Source organism: Orbicella faveolata, unplaced genomic scaffold (genome assembly GCF_042242905.1).
Source record: "Orbicella faveolata isolate gen_17 unplaced genomic scaffold, um_ofav_v1 contig_25, whole genome shotgun sequence".
NCBI classification, from domain to species: Eukaryota; Metazoa; Cnidaria; class Anthozoa; order Scleractinia; family Merulinidae; genus Orbicella; species Orbicella faveolata.
In genome coordinates, this window is record NW_028301553.1 from 15,747,501 (window position 1) to 15,762,740 (window position 15,240).

The 15,240-nt window shown below is 39.1% G+C and overlaps 3 protein-coding genes across 3 annotated transcripts in view; 2 read left to right on the plus strand and 1 right to left on the minus strand.

Moving 5' to 3' along the window:
- LOC110052878 (uncharacterized) overlaps positions 1-1,821 on the plus strand; it is a 4,318-nt gene extending 2,497 nt beyond the window's left edge. The window contains exon 2 of the mRNA XM_089293996.1: positions 660-1,821. Within this exon, the coding sequence (XP_089150122.1) occupies positions 660-1,123 (464 nt within the window). The 3' untranslated portion in view covers positions 1,124-1,821. The remainder of the gene's footprint in view (positions 1-659) is intronic.
- Positions 1,822-3,318: 1,497 nt separating this feature from the next.
- LOC110052879 (DNA polymerase alpha catalytic subunit-like) overlaps positions 3,319-15,240 on the minus strand; it is a 39,773-nt gene continuing 27,851 nt past the window's right edge. The window contains exons 45-60 of the mRNA XM_089293957.1: positions 11,105-11,137; positions 10,710-10,802; positions 10,212-10,300; positions 10,071-10,105; positions 9,797-9,878; positions 9,615-9,691; positions 9,053-9,108; positions 8,483-8,611; positions 7,995-8,070; positions 7,507-7,605; positions 7,338-7,441; positions 6,543-6,623; positions 5,669-5,785; positions 5,171-5,287; positions 4,392-4,488; positions 3,319-4,030 (exon numbers count right to left, since the gene is read on the minus strand). Coding sequence (XP_089150083.1) covers positions 3,903-4,030; positions 4,392-4,488; positions 5,171-5,287; positions 5,669-5,785; positions 6,543-6,623; positions 7,338-7,441; positions 7,507-7,605; positions 7,995-8,070; positions 8,483-8,611; positions 9,053-9,108; positions 9,615-9,691; positions 9,797-9,878; positions 10,071-10,105; positions 10,212-10,300; positions 10,710-10,802; positions 11,105-11,137 — 1,413 coding nt within the window. The 3' untranslated portion in view covers positions 3,319-3,902. The remainder of the gene's footprint in view (positions 4,031-4,391; positions 4,489-5,170; positions 5,288-5,668; positions 5,786-6,542; positions 6,624-7,337; positions 7,442-7,506; positions 7,606-7,994; positions 8,071-8,482; positions 8,612-9,052; positions 9,109-9,614; positions 9,692-9,796; positions 9,879-10,070; positions 10,106-10,211; positions 10,301-10,709; positions 10,803-11,104; positions 11,138-15,240) is intronic.
- On the plus strand, positions 11,715-15,221 carry LOC110052708 (uncharacterized). Its single transcript, XM_020758869.2, has 3 exons — positions 11,715-12,053; positions 13,221-13,679; positions 14,591-15,221. Exons 1-3 carry the CDS (start codon positions 11,978-11,980, stop codon positions 14,866-14,868), a joined length of 813 nt encoding a protein of 270 aa, XP_020614528.2. The 5' UTR covers positions 11,715-11,977; the 3' UTR covers positions 14,869-15,221.

Consider the following 15,240-nt stretch of genomic DNA (forward strand, 5'->3'; position numbering starts at 1 on the left):
ATGGTCTCCAGGGTTTTTAGCTTAAAATATCAAAGATGAATCAACGGAGACAAACTATCCTAGTAATATTTTGTATAAGTGAATCCGTTGCGTTAATAATTCCTGCTGGAGAATGCCAGAGCTTACTTGAAAAAAGATAACTCCTACAAGAACTAATCAAAATGAATAATTTTTAGATGTTTTAAAAAAAGACAAAATCCAGCAAACGTTTCAATGCAAAACGTCGACAAAATGCACTGGATGGAAACGTTCTCTGCTTAAAACACAAAACTTACTCAGAACAACAAATCCTGAAAATTTCAGCTCAATTCAACAAATCCTTCTCAAAATATCTTTTCTCAAAGGTAAAAATAACTTGTTTTGAGAAAACGAACTTTGAACTTACAGTAACAGAAATTCTCAAAATGAAACTTCAATACCTTAAGATTCAAATTCCGATAAAAACAAAACTTCGAATTTTTTCTCAGAATTCTGGGTTAACCCCCCAAAGAAGAATAAGTCTGAAGCTGTGCTTGATTACTTCCTCCCCCTAGACGAGCAGAATTTCAGCCCTTCAATGAAAAATTCGCGAATGCGAAAGTTCTCCGCCCTGAAAAATTGAAGTGATAAAATAAAATTATCATTTATTTCCGTTTTAATAATTTTTTTTCCACTTCCAGATCGCTGGGTCAAACTGAATCACTCTCCAGTGTGTTTTGGCACGAGGAATGACCAGTTTGGCACATTTAACGTCCCACATGGTGGAAACATGGCTGCCGTAAAATTGGTCTACCTGTACGGTTATGTATCCTGTGACACTCGACAAACTTCGTATTGGTCTTATTGGGGATGCGGCGACAATCCATATGCTGGGATCAAAGATATGGTCAATGTTAAAATAACAACCTCAGCCAATCACATCATTTTGCCCCCAAGTCAGTTTACCACAGCATTTTACAAGTGGTCCAAAATTCCCGGGTACAATTCGCTGTCTCCAGAGCTTATCTTGTCGTCTTTCTTTCAACGTACCAGCATGCACTCGGGCCAACGGTTACGCTTGTGGTACGCTGAAGATTTGTTGAATCAGAGCGAGGGAGAAAATGGAGGCAGAGCCTGCTGTGATGTGTACGGTCTCTACGTCTGAAAATCCAACTCCAAGCTCCTGGCAGATTTTTGGATATCGGTTTATCGTCGCTGGATTTCTTAAACAATTAAGGGCTTTAATTAATAGGACGCTTAGTTTTCGGGATTTTGCTGTACGTAGCTTGATCAGAGAATAGAAAAAAAGAAAAGTGAAAATTCACTGCCTTTGCTTATTTGTAGGAGGACAAGAAAGGGTCTATTTTAGATTTAGAAAACTGAAAAAAAAAAAGACAAAAAAAGTTATAAAAATAAACCAAAAGCAAAGAAAAACAAAACAAAACAAGAAAAAGAGAGAAAAAAATTGTTTTGACCAGAGTCCAGTTATTTACAGACTTCGGTTTAAATTCATTGATTGTATGGCAATATTGTAGACTTTAAGAGATCTACATGTAAACGTGAAGAGTTTCTTGTCATTTACGCAAATAAAAATAGAGGGGATAAATATATTTTGTAACGTTTCGCTAATTACACTGGAGTATGTTCACTATGTATGGTTTGTGTTAACTGTAGAAGTATTTTAGGCGTGAATCCCTAAGGGGCTAGTAGGCTATTTAAGAATTTAAGTTATGCAAGAGCCACTCGAAGGCATCTCTTTCAACTTTGCTTTTTAATTCTTCTGTTTATTCACTGCTGTATTTTCTTTATGATGATGTAACGCTCGCTGTATCCTGCATCAATAAACGAGATGTCCGCCCCTGATGCTGTGTTTGTGTTTATTAAGATTAGTTACAAAATATTTTATAATCGTTTCAGGGTGATTAGAGTATAAAAGAAAGAGTTGTTTTTGTTGTCTTCGTGTTTTACCTCGTAGAGGAACACTTCTCAATAATAACAAAAAAAGAAATAGGAAAAAAAAAAGCGAATCAAGAAATAGGGCTTAATTGACGAATTGACATTCGTCAATTAAGAGATATTTTCTTGATGTTCCAGTAAATTAGCAGAGCAAAAGGTAATGAACGGGAAAATGAGCGAGAATCAGAAATAAGAATAAGTCTGAAGCTGTGCCTGATTACTTCCTTGATGAAATGTATATCAAAATTCTAGAACCTGTTTGGTTACCAGCAGGGCCAATTTGGGCGCAAATAAGATATGGTGCCCGCGATGTACATTCGTAATATGGGTAATAGGACTGGTATGCGCGCGCTAGGCCAAACACGCGTGTGCGAGCAATATGCCACGCACCTTTGGCCATTCTGTTGCAAGATGCGCATGGTGTAGAAATTCATGGAAGGACAATTTGTATGTTGATATTAGAACTACAAGAGTTAGCACACCATCAAATTTTCCTAGCTAGCACTATAAGAGCTGTATGTAGAACTCTCATGTGTTGTTTCCCTCTCGCGTGCTTTATATTGTTCTCGCGCGTGTTCTTTCCCTCTCACTCGCGCGTTCAAATCTTAACGCTTTCTTGTGACGTGCAAGCTAGCCATTTAAACGTCACATTTTCTTCGCTGATGTCCGAGCGGAGAGAAAAGATCTGTTGACTTAAGTGTAGGTAATTCAAGGTGTATCTTAGACTTGCTACAAGTCTAATTCATCTCCTTCGAGTGAAGCGAGAGGGCAAACAGGCCATGGATGCATTATTGGAAAGAACTTTTACAAAGTCTAGGTGTAACTAAGTTTTCTTAATAACGGATCTGTCACCACTTGCAACCTTCACTCGTGAGCCCAGGTAAGAATATCCATATTTGTTTAGTACCGCTAAGAAAAACAAAGAACGAAATTGTTGCATTAAATTAACCTTAGAAGTAGAATGCAAGGGTAGAGCCCTTCGCTTTGAAAAAAAAAACACGAAACCTAAATATTCCTTCTTAGCTAGCGACCACCAAATTCTCCTAGGGGAAGGAGTGATGGGGGAGGAGAAATGGGTCTTACCTGTTTAACACAAGGAAGGGAGCCGTACCATTTTTGTTCCCCCGGGCCTCACGGGAGGGATCGGGGGCATCCGGATCCCCCTTTAATCCCTCACTTGTTTGCCAAATTGTGAACATGTTAACAAGGTTTGTTTTCATCCACGGTTTGTGGAAAACTCATCTTTTACCGTACCTAAACTATGCGTAAGAATCTTTCCGTTATTAGCTTGTGTAACACACTTTTTGAGTTTGGTAATTAAGAAATTCTTATTCATATTTGTTTTGTTTTTCCGTCGGAAAAGTGTGTGCTTCTTTCCAGACTGCAAAATCTCAAATACGCAGAAACGTGAATATATATTTTATTCAATCTCTCACTACAAGGTTGCAAAGTAGACGAAAAACTCTGATTTTCTCAACACGTCCTTTGTACAATAATACAAGTAAAAAAATATGGACATTTATTACACAATGTTAGTCATGCATGGAAGAATTTACCAACACAGGAACACGAAGCCTTTGATTTTGAGCAAAAAAATATTTATATACAAAAGTAATGCAAGCCTTTACGACTTTATTGTTAACTACACTTTCGAGATTTCTTTTTCGTTGATTTAAGGCAGGGGTGAAATCTTTACTTGGCAAGTCTTCGCCTCAAAAGCGTTTTATGTTAAACGTAAGCGCGGGAAAAAATGGAATCATAGCGCGGGAACATTCTCGCAAACCAAAATCTAGATTGGTTAGAATTTTGCGTCTGATTGGCTGAAACAAGACATCGCACTGATTGGTTACAGGAGCTACACGTGTTGTTCTATTTCAACCAATCACAGACCGCAGCTGAATTACTTTCGACAATCATATGAGAAACTGTGCAATCTTCGACGCTTCACCTTGTTTAGTGAAAAGCCACTGGCATCGATTTTCTAAACATTAAACAAAGAAAGCACTGAACAATTTTGAAAGATTCACTTCAGAATAGCCGTTTGAATTCAGAACTTTGGAAACGGTCGAGTGCACAGCAGTGTAAAATGGCGGAGTCTTGCGCAAGTCGTACGGAACTGAAAAGTAAAAAGAGATAAACATACGGTCGGTATTGTAATTTTCTGTTTTTTTTTTTGTCGGTCAAAATGTTACTATACGAAATTTCAGAGTTATTGATACCAACACACTTTGAATATAGTTTATTTACATTTACTTGTAAGAACAATCAAAGAACTAGGAACCTTGCGTGACTTGTCACTTGTGTAACAAATAACGCAACGCAAACGTCTGTGGAGAGCGCTTGTTTGTTCGACGTCAGAGCCGTTAGAGATAACCTCGTAACTATGGATACGAGCCAGTTACGGCTCTTGCAACTGGTTTTATTCGCAGGCTAATAGTAAACTAAAAAATATGAGTGAAAGGCTAACAAAAACTCACGTTTCCTGGCGTCTTCCTTAGAGTTCTTGAGAGCGTAATCATAGTCAAACAGACGAGAGTAGTACAGCAGCTGAGTGTACAATGCTGTGTCTGAATACTACAACAAGGATATAGAGGAAGTCAGCGCGTGAATAGACCTTTTCACGGTTTCTGACGCCATCTTGCTTAGGGTACAAACACGGCAAACATTAAAACCGAGTCGCAATTCGCGAGAAAAGTTAGAGACATTTGCATGAAAAATTAAAAGTGCAATTCCTTGCCTCACAGCGAATCTATGTTCTCAAACTTGACCATAAAATACTCAGAACGCCAATCACTCTCAACTTAGTGGACATCGGGGTTTTAAATTTTCTCATGTATTTGCTGTGTTTGTCCCCAAGCAAAGTGGCGTCTGAAACCTTGATAAGGTCTATGGAGACAACAGGTCTTTTCGCACAACTATTCTTTTCTTTTTAAACTTCATCTTAACGAGAGAGCACTATGTTCTTTAGAGAACACGCGTTAACACAGGGTTGCTGCGAAATTTCACCGAGGAATTCGAAAAAACTTCAAAACGTGAGTCTCGTGTCTTTAAGCTTCTCCTTTCCGTAATGCAATTCCATCCTCACAATCGTTCAGTTAGACAGCCTTTCTTTCTGATGGCTGCCTGTCATTTTCTAAGTATTGTCTTTAAAAAATCAACGTAGTATCATTGGCTGTCCCGTGATGGAAACCTCGCTAAAAATACTAGAACAAGAACGTCAAATGGTGTAACATAATGTTTTTATTGTTGGTCTTACCACAGGATGCAGGTGGGCCCTAAAGCATGTTGTGCACCTGGGGGCGCCCCGCTGGTGTGTCAAGGGCACCTGACGAGTGGTGTAACCACAGGATGGGTCATCGCATTTCTGCCAACCCTGTGGAAATGAAGATAAAAAGTGTCACAAGGTCGGCAATCGTTTTAATTGTGTAAACGCTGAAGCTAGCACACAATGAAATCTCGAGTACAGTAAAAGCCGCGTGTAAGAACCTAGTAATTTTAGAACCTGCTGGCAGAAATTTGCCATTTAAATACCCAAAATTATAAGAACCTGTTTAGGCAAGTTAGATCAAGCAGGTTATAATATGTACGTGGGTTACAGGCCTCCACTAGCTCTTTGAACACTAAGACAGCTGTTTGTTTATTTATTCGCTCATTCCATTAATTTTCCAATTTAGCGACACTTCAAAAAATGTAAGTTCTTACACGCGTGTTTTTATTGTACTCTTAGAGTAGCTTTCTACCGTGTTTTTCTTACCATGTAATATCGTTTAATGTGTTTGCGCATGACAACAGTCAGCTGGTTTGAAACAGCGCCAGCGCTGTACTGGTTTTTACATCCGGGACATGTGTCATTGAGGCCAAATTGATGCGACTGCAAAACAATGCAAAATACGACGGCTGTGAATGCTAAAAAATAGAGAACACATATCATGGTACAAAGAGAATTAGTTTGTAAGACACTACGCACATGGAATGGCTAACAGTATAAAAACGTTTATTTAAAACTGAATCATTGGATAATGCAATTGAAGTGTTTTCATTGGCTTAGCCATCATGTTATATAAGCCATTATAATCCATCAAATTTTTCCCTCTTGCGTGATTGGTTTAAACGCGTCACGTGACTGAATACATCCCAGCTAAAACTGGGGAATATCCGAGTGATATTCCCCAATTTTCGAAACTGCGCGAGTTGCGGAAAGATTTGAAGGATAATAAACACAATAGCCTCCATTTAGCGTGATGTATGTAGCGTGATGTCAGTTTTCCTCGAAATAAGCTCTCGGAAAACTGTTCGCTTCTCGGAACAGATAATGCCCGCGGACAAATGTCCGAGCATATTTTCGGGCCAAATGGAGACTATTGTTTATTTATACCATGCCCTACAAATATGGTAAGCGTACGCCTGATGTTTTTGGGGGCATTTTTATTTCTATTTTATTTTAGTTTTCAATATTTTGGGGGCGTTTTTAATAAAACAATTGCTCCACTCGCACTTGTTAGATATGAGATGATTATAGCCAACTTGACACTACGTGCGTTGTTGGCTATCTACCGTCTCATATCCACGCTCGTGGAATAATTGTTTTAAAATTTAAAAATCAAGCTCAAATGATGTCGTGTACTTACAGTGTTTCTAAACAGGACTTCAACAGTCGTTTCTTGGCCACAACTTGGACGTTTGCATTTGACTACAAATCGCTCACAGTCCTGAAGGAAGGAGACAAAAAAAAAAAAAATTAAAAAAACAACAACAAAAAAACGCACTACTTGAGCGAGTTTCGGTATTTCATTGTACTGTTACTTTAGGTTATGATTTGTGAAACTTTTCTTAGCAAGTCGCCTCGTGTCAAATCATCCTTCTTGCAACATTTCTTTCTTTCTAGGATAGTTGTGAACATCAAAGAAGGAAACAAACAGGTTAAGATTTATGTTGGAAGATCCCTGACCCTGCGCATCTTTTGTTTTATGTTCATTGATCATGCACGAATTACATAATCGCAAGGCTTCTATTGGTTAGTTGTATGAGCACACATAACCACCTTTTGTATTTTGCCAGGTTTTGTGCAGGGTCAACCCCCTAAAACGCCAACAAAAACATATAACAAAGAACTTTGCCAGGTTTCATAACCATTTCCCTCAATTAACTATGTAACGAGATTTTAAAGCTAAACAAGCTGAACATCAGCTTGGAACCAGACATCTCTGAACAGTTTTTCTACAGCTCAGTTGCGTTAGTGGACAGAGAGAAAAAGAGGCCTTTGCCAGTTGCTAAAATCCAGAACTGCACTTAAGGTTTACATAAATGATGTTTGACCCGTCCTATTAACTGAAAAAAGCAAAAATATCCGGTAATGTCTTGCTGTCCTTGCGTGAAATAATTAAGATTATAACTTCACAATTCTATTTTCATTTTAAGCGCACCTTAAATCTCTCTTCGTCAGTCATCTGGGCCTGGCCACCAAGCAGTGCGTCATTTTCGTCATCATGCACAGCGGAGTTACCACGGTAACCAGACGGGTCCAGACCTGCGCAGACGAAGAAACGTTATAACCGAGCTCCGTGTACGAATCACAAAAGATCACTTACTCACCCAGGCACTGTGCTATGTGCGCCGCGTCCGTTCCGTCAATAGGATCACACAAACGAGAAACAACCGGATGAACCTGATTGGCCAGGTAATATTTCACATCTGTGATGTTTACCGCATTAAGGAGAAAGTCTATAGGCAAAATATGGATTCAAAGTGATGGTAGTATGAATTAAATAAACTGCAAAGCCGCGAACGAAGATTTGATCCTGCTTAAATGAACGTTGGATCTCACAGGAGATCTAATCAGCCAAACTTGAAAATGAAATTGAAATACTATATCATGGTAGACGTTGCAACACGTGCCATGCATGATACCATTAGAAGTTCGCAAAAATTTACGGTTATCAACAGTCATCTTTCTCGGCCTCTCGGTTTACGTGGTGCGCGATTTAGGAAAACTCGTACTAAATTCTACTGGGCTTATAATTAGTTGAATTTAGAGGAGAATTACGTTGTTTTGCTTGAGTTCTCGTCATTTCAAAGGATACCGATCTTCAGTGTGTCAGATTTGCAAAACTCATCCGGATGATAGGCGCGTTGAGTGGCCGCCAGTGTAGAACCATCCTGAAGGTAAAAGGTAAAGCAAAGAAAAAATGCTTTCGACTTCTAATAGAGTGCAAGTGTTAGGAGTAGGTCGCTCTTTCCAGCTAACTTTTATCCCTTCCGTCCAAAGCTTTTAAGCTCACGTTCTTCAGCAAATGGCCCAACAGTTCGCTCATTATCTCTAGGAGTATTTTTAACCCCCCTTCCTCCCCACCCCGCTAGATAAGATGCTAGTTCATCGCAGCGTTACCCCCAGCATTAAATTTGACAATACCCATTTATAGACCTGGCTGGGAAAAGGCACTGTGAGAGTGAAGTGTCGTCCTCATACACACAGCTCATGGACATCGTTTACAGATGAGCCAATTACACTCGCGCTTGTCGACGCACGTAAAATTACACCAAGTGGAAAACAGCTAGCCTTTGTACTTACGTCACAAATGACGTATGGTATAGTATCTCCGGCGTTGACTTTCCTTCCTTTACTGAGCATGCGCAGAGCCACGTTGACGTGAGCTAAAGACTTCTTGTCGGGGTAGTCATGGGGTGATTTGGTCAATTGCTACAAGAAAATAAGTGACACCAAAATAATATATATATTTCAAGGTCAGACAAAGCAGTCTCAGGAACCACTGTTAAGCAGAGGAAACAAAAGTAAAGCCTTTTAGCCCTTTAATTCCCAGGAGTAGTTAAAATGTAATTTCTCATTTCAATACCAATACATATCGAGCAAACAGGTGAGGAGAATAAAGAAAATCATCAAGTTACTGATATCGTCTGTGATGTACCACGAAATTCTCAGAATTGACATTAAAAGAGCTGTATGGCTATCAGTAAAAACAAAATAACATTTTGAACAACGGACTTTAAGGGTTAAGCACAACTAGCTCTAAGCTCTCAGCGCTAAACTCTGGTTTCTGTAGCATGAAGCGACTAGGAGTATTTCTAGTCGCCCCCTGGATGGTGGCCACCGCGCCTCCTACAAGAAAGAGGAACCTCATACCTTATTGATAACAAACTTCTGAATGTCAACTTTTCCCCCCGCAACGTTTTCTCCAACTGAAAAAAGAAAAAAAAGACTTTAAGAACTATTATAAGAGCTGTAAGAGTTACGACAGTGGTTGTAGAGATACTGAAGGTCTCTAGCCTTACATTACTTGCGAAAAATTTCGGACACTTTTTATCTCATTTCTGATAAAATTCGGACAACAATTTCGGACACTGCGATGAAACATGGCTAAATTAAATTTACACCTACAGAACACGAATTAGACTGAAACAACATCTGTGAAAATGATATTTTTACTGCACCCTCAAGGTTACAGAGATACACTGACGAGAAAACGCAAATTCTATCAAGCCGTTACTTATCTCAAGCAGTGCCTCAATTAGAGTTTGCTCCTTAAAGGGAAACTAAGAACTTTGGAGGTACTTTAAATTTTATATCGCACCGCAAATATTTCGGACGCATAAAAATTTCGAGCGGTTTAATTTTCGGACACTGTTTTTGTCCCAAATCAAAGTCGTCCGAAAGTTTTTGCAACTATTGTACTGTCATACAGTACCTGATATAAGGTAGTCATGAATATTCTCCACAATCGTTTCGCGGGCTTGTGAAGACAAGATTTGAGCCAGAACGTAACTACAAAGGAAAATTGAAAAAGATCATGTTACAGCTCACTATTTTTCGATCGTTTGTTGATTAGTTCGCACGTTCATCCGTTCACACAATGGGTCGAATACGTACTTCCCAGAATCCTTTGCGAGGTCGCACCAGTCCCTTCTCACAATGTCCAAGCCCTTCATTTCCTTCACTTCATTGAGTGTTCCTGAAAAGTGAACGGATATTTGTTGGTTTGTCTGTGTTACCAGAAATTAAGAGTCATTACAAAACCACTATGACACAAGGCAATCCCGCAACGTTTTCACACAAAGGACTTTGACCCAAATGAATGTCTGTTTCATATGCTCAGAAATATTTTATTGGAGACATGAAAATGACCATCACTGCCATTTCTTACCGTCTTCATTCTCGGAAATACTGATAGCAGCGTACCTTAAAAAAAAATACAAATATATGGTCATGTTAACTGAGTTAGACGATCAGTAATAGACTTTTAAGGTCGATTTATCAAAAGATGATGTCATATAGAGAAACTCACTTTTTCTTCTTCAGCAAAAGCATGGACTTGAAAATGCCATCGATATCGATCTCCAGCAATCGGTAAAGTTTGTTAACCTCGTTTTTCACCTTAAAGAAGAGCGATCAAAAGTCAGTTTCGTAAAGCTTTCATAGCAAGTTACCGCTAGAAAAAGAGCTTTATAACTTTGTTCCTGTGAGTGTTTATTTCAGAAGTCAAATTCTCCTCACTTTTCTGTATAATTTCTTAAGAATTCCTCAGGAGAATCTGATCACATCCCAGCTGTAAACCCCCCCCCCCCCCCCCAACCCTGTCCCAGCACTGACTATTGACTCATCTCTACAGCATCAAAAAATACTTTCTAAACTACAACTACATTTCCGTCGGTGTATCTTCATTGGAGAAGATTGGCACGGGATTAACAACAGGTTTCAAACATTTAGACAAAATTGCTCAAAATGCGGCATCTATAACTTTGAATCCGTTAAAAGTTTGCTACAAGATCCTGACTTGACAAACCTTGTTTCCGATCTTGCGGACCTCTGCCAGGTCAGTAGTGTTTGTGTTAATCATGATGGAATCTGTGTCTCCATAAATCACATCAAGGCCCAACTAGAAAAAGAGAGGAAACAAAGGACAGTTCAAGATACCGTATAAGCTTCAACGGAATCCTCGATATCACGGACAGTAAAATTCATCTGGACGCCACAACAAATAGGAACGCTTCATGGTATGGCAGAGTTTTTGTAATCCGGAAGTTTTTCACCATAGACAGTTCTTTGATGAAAACTCTAAACAATGGACACCTCTGCGGCAGGGACACTCACGATAATACAGACAAATCAATAGCAAGGACACCTGCATAACACAGACACACGAGAAAGAATGCCTCAAACAAAGGTTGGATGTCTTACGTTTTGAACCAGTTCCTTTGTTTTCAGCAAAATCTGGAAGAAAAAGAACAGAAATGGAAATTACGCATGGAAGCTTTCGTTTAAAGGTCAGCACATTCGCTACGTAACAAGATGCTTCCTCGCCCCTGGCCTTAAAAGAAACTGTCGCTGACGCGCAGAGCGGTCGGCTATCTTAGTCGGATAGTCATCGGTAAACCGACAACACCACCTTTTTCGCGCCAAAACTGTGCTCCCTGCCCTAGCAGGCATTGAGCCACAGACGTCTTAAGTAGAGTCAAATTATAAAAAAAAATTGTGGTTTTTACAAAACAAAGGTTTTGCGCCGTTGTTTACAATTAGCCAGGTCTCCCATGTCTTCATTTACATGTAAACAGGACATGCTAGAACGAAGAAATACAACGGCGAGTTCCAAGTGTGTCACAGGCATTAATTACCAAAAAATGAGCGATCCGTTGCAGCAATTAGCACATTTGAGAAAGTGAAAAAAAAGGGGAGATTTGTACCTTTTTGTGTAGTCAATTCAAAACAATTATAGAATTCTTTACAGCGGTGCCTTACTTAACGTGACAATAATGGAATTTAGCAAAGTTCTTTGAAATGTAATTAAACTTTAATTAAGTCGGAGGACGAACATTGGTCGAGATTTACGAGTTAATAAAACCGGGATTAATGATTAAACTAAAGACGGAATGATTAATTTCCCAAATCGTTACCAAGGGCAATGTTGAGAAGTCATTGAGTTTTGAAAGCGAAGTGTTGAAGAAGGCATTTGTGCAAACAAAATATTTGACTAAAGGAAGGCATAAGTCGACTTCTAAGTTTTCAAAACAGAACGGGAATCTCGTCTCGACGGCGACATACTGTGAAGTTACTATGCTACAGCGAAGTTGTACGTCCATAGCTGAAGAATCCGAGAGTGAAACCCGAACAGCAGGAGGCAAGATCAGTGGTAAGACAAATTTTGTCACGACGAGCAAAACAAGTAAACAAACACTAACTCAATTCGTAATTATGGTCGCCGGTTAAGCCGCCAAGCAGAACATACGGTATTCAAGAGAGAAGAGATGATTTTCACTTTCCCAAAATCTCATCCTGCTACTTATGAAAGCTTGTTAGATAACGCTGGAATGTTTCTTGCTTGTGTAAAGCTTTTTGCTTCTTATCACAGTGGGAGATTAATTGCTCCATTCACTAGCGATCTGATATGATAACTCGAGCATTACTTCTTTAGCCGTGGTCAACTCTCGCTTTGGCAAAGCGATGGCGAGCGCTCCTGAAAGTTTTATGATCTCCACAAACACTCAGCTTGGTAGAGTTGAATTTTCACCTCTCAGGAACGTACAGAAGCCAAACTTTACAGAACAACAGGAATATTGAACGAAAAGGACCACAATGCTACGAAGCACGAGGGCTTTTTATTTGCTTTGAATAATGGAGAAATAGAAATGTGACTTCGGTTGATCAAGTTTGTTTAATAATTTACTCGCTGTCGTGTTATCGCGATCGTATTTCGCGATCTCTATTCCAGATTTTCTTCGTTTGATAAATTCGAGGAATATTAAGTCAATATAACAGCTGAAGACGAAAATGTATTCCTTGTAACGGGCCATTTTCAAACAATTTCCAGTGCAACCTTGACATCTTGAAGTTCACGAGCGGACATTGCGAAACATTGCCCTAAAACAAGTCGTCTTGCCAATAACTGCTTGAAACCTGGTGTTTTGGATTGTATTTCAACGTTCGTTTCATCCGCCGGGTACTAAAAGATTTTCAGGCAATTAAACCACGAAGCAGTTATTTGCAGTCAGTAATTACACATCGCGGGTCGTAAGTACACGAAAAAATTCCACTCAATATCATTATCGACAAGTCGTCAGTTCTTTTGTATGTTTTTTTTTTCTGGATTAGTGACTGTTCATAAATTAGAATTTGGAAGCTTTAAAGTGAAGTAGAGGGAATGGTGGACTTTTCGCAAACTACACAATCAGTTGTAAAGGAATTATTTCACGTATCCGCAGGAAAGTTTAAGAAGTAGTTTCTAAACTGCTAAGAAGAGACAAACAAAATGCTTAACTCTTCTCTTCTTTTCCTTAATCTAGTTTCATTATTTTTCCAGGGAAAGCTCCACCTTCAACTTCTAAAGGGACGACGGACGAGAGAAGTAGTAAAACAGACAATAGTGAGTCATCAAGCCGACTCTTATCACCCAAGAACGCCCGACTGTTGACTTCGGCTTTGACCGAAGACGAATCGGGAAGCGATCGGTTTTCGATATCAGATGACGATGATATCTCGGCGGACGAGGAAGACAACAAGACTGTCGACAAAGACAGGCGTTCCGCAAATAAACAAAACAACAACAATAATAATATTCAGGCCACGTCTAAACAAGAAGAGGAAATGCTGAAAAACTCAAAACTGACACCGGATCAAATTCGTGAAATCAAGGAAGCTTTTCACGTGTTTGACAACAATGGCGACGGTTGTATTACAGCCACAGAGCTGAAAAAATTGGTCACGTCACTGGGATACAACATAACAGAGGCTGAACTTATGGACATGATGAATCAGATTGGTGAGTATTATTGAGCCCACGGTCTTTTCAGCGGAGTTTGCTAAGCAAAGTTGCATGTTGCTATGGCGACAAGCAAACGAGGCACCTCCCTTAAGATGGATGTGATGTTATTTGGGCTCAGTTCCGTAATGGGGACATCCTGTTCGAATGTTTTATACAATACTAAGACAATTTTTCCACACGGAACAGGTTTCAATTTTTTTTATAAGATTATATTATAAGAACATCGAGGCTGAAATTTGCGAAAATAAACACGAAGCTGAGATTTTGAAAAAAAAAAAATACAATTTTGTGTGTTAAAAATTTGTAAATACAAGACAGTTTTATGTTTTTAACCAAACCGTATAAATTTCTTCTTTTCCCTAAACGGTAAAACTAGCCAAAAAGCAACAAAAACAGCACTAGCCGATGCTAATAACATTTCTCGAAGACGTTATGTGCGTCATATCAGGCTCTAATGACTGCAGACTGGCTCCAAAATTACTTTAACACCATCCAGACAACAAGTGCGTTCGAAAACAGAAATGTCGTACGGTATAATCTAAGAAAATTCACAACAATATTTTCAGCCTAAAATGGGCAGAAAAATAAGAATATTGAGCCTCGGCCGGAAAAACAATATCCTTATAAAACAAAGAGTGTAGTTCAATAAATTGTTTCTCCAATAACTCTTTCTCAACCTTACAAACATCCATTCCAGGCAGGAACGCGAAAGATTTGCAAGCTAACTGAATAGAAATTCAACTAAGTATCCGCAGAACATTACAGAAAAATAGTTTTCTATTTCACAGAAAAGGATTTTTTCTGTACAAAGTTTCATAAAAGCAAATCGGTGTTGCTGATAGGTGAGTAACCTTCGTTTACTGATAAGCTTGTAACAAAATGAACATTAGTTTTCTTTACATTTTTAGATTCTGACGGTAATGGTGCCATCGATTTTCCCGAATTCCTTGCACTGATGACAAAAAACTTGGAAGATTGTGATCCTGAAGACATTTTACAGGAATCGTTCAAAGTTTTCGACAGAGATGGCAGTGGTTTTATTGGAGTCTCCGAACTCGACCGAGTCTTCAAGTTGCTCGGCCAAGAATTTAAAGATTACGAGATCGAGGCTATGATACAAGCCGCTGACGCCGATGGCGATGGACTCGTGGGCTACGACGATTTTATGAAGATGATGAACGTTTGAATAGATTGGGTTCACCGTTAATTTCTCCTTACAAGTTCGATATAGCGTCAAGCAAAAACGTGATGAGAAAGTTGAAGTTTATCAGACTGAGACGTTTTGATGTAGTTTGAGATTCTCAAAACTAGCATGGTAAGAAATGTATGATAGTCGGTTGGGAGAATAACTCTTTCGAGCGAAGCAGGCACTAGAATTCCTTGTTTTCATCAGCAAACAGTACTGCAAGAAATCAGTCGCAGGCTAGGCTCAATTTTCAAAACATGGGAATTTTATGACTCAATCTTAGTTTGAAAAATAGCCTCCTTAGCAAAACAAGATCTTGAATATGTCTTAGATTAAATATCCCATACAAACACTGTGATATTAGTTCTGTCT

Coding starts and splice junctions, on each gene's coding strand:
- LOC110052708 (XM_020758869.2), top strand. CDS start 11,978: ATGCTACAGCGAAGTTGTACGTCCATAGCTGAAGAATCCGAGAGTGAA. Junction 12,054..13,220: donor AGCAGGAGGCAAGATCAGTG/GTAAGACAAATT, acceptor TTATTTTTCCAG/GGAAAGCTCCACCTTCAACT. Junction 13,680..14,590: donor GGACATGATGAATCAGATTG/GTGAGTATTATT, acceptor TTACATTTTTAG/ATTCTGACGGTAATGGTGCC.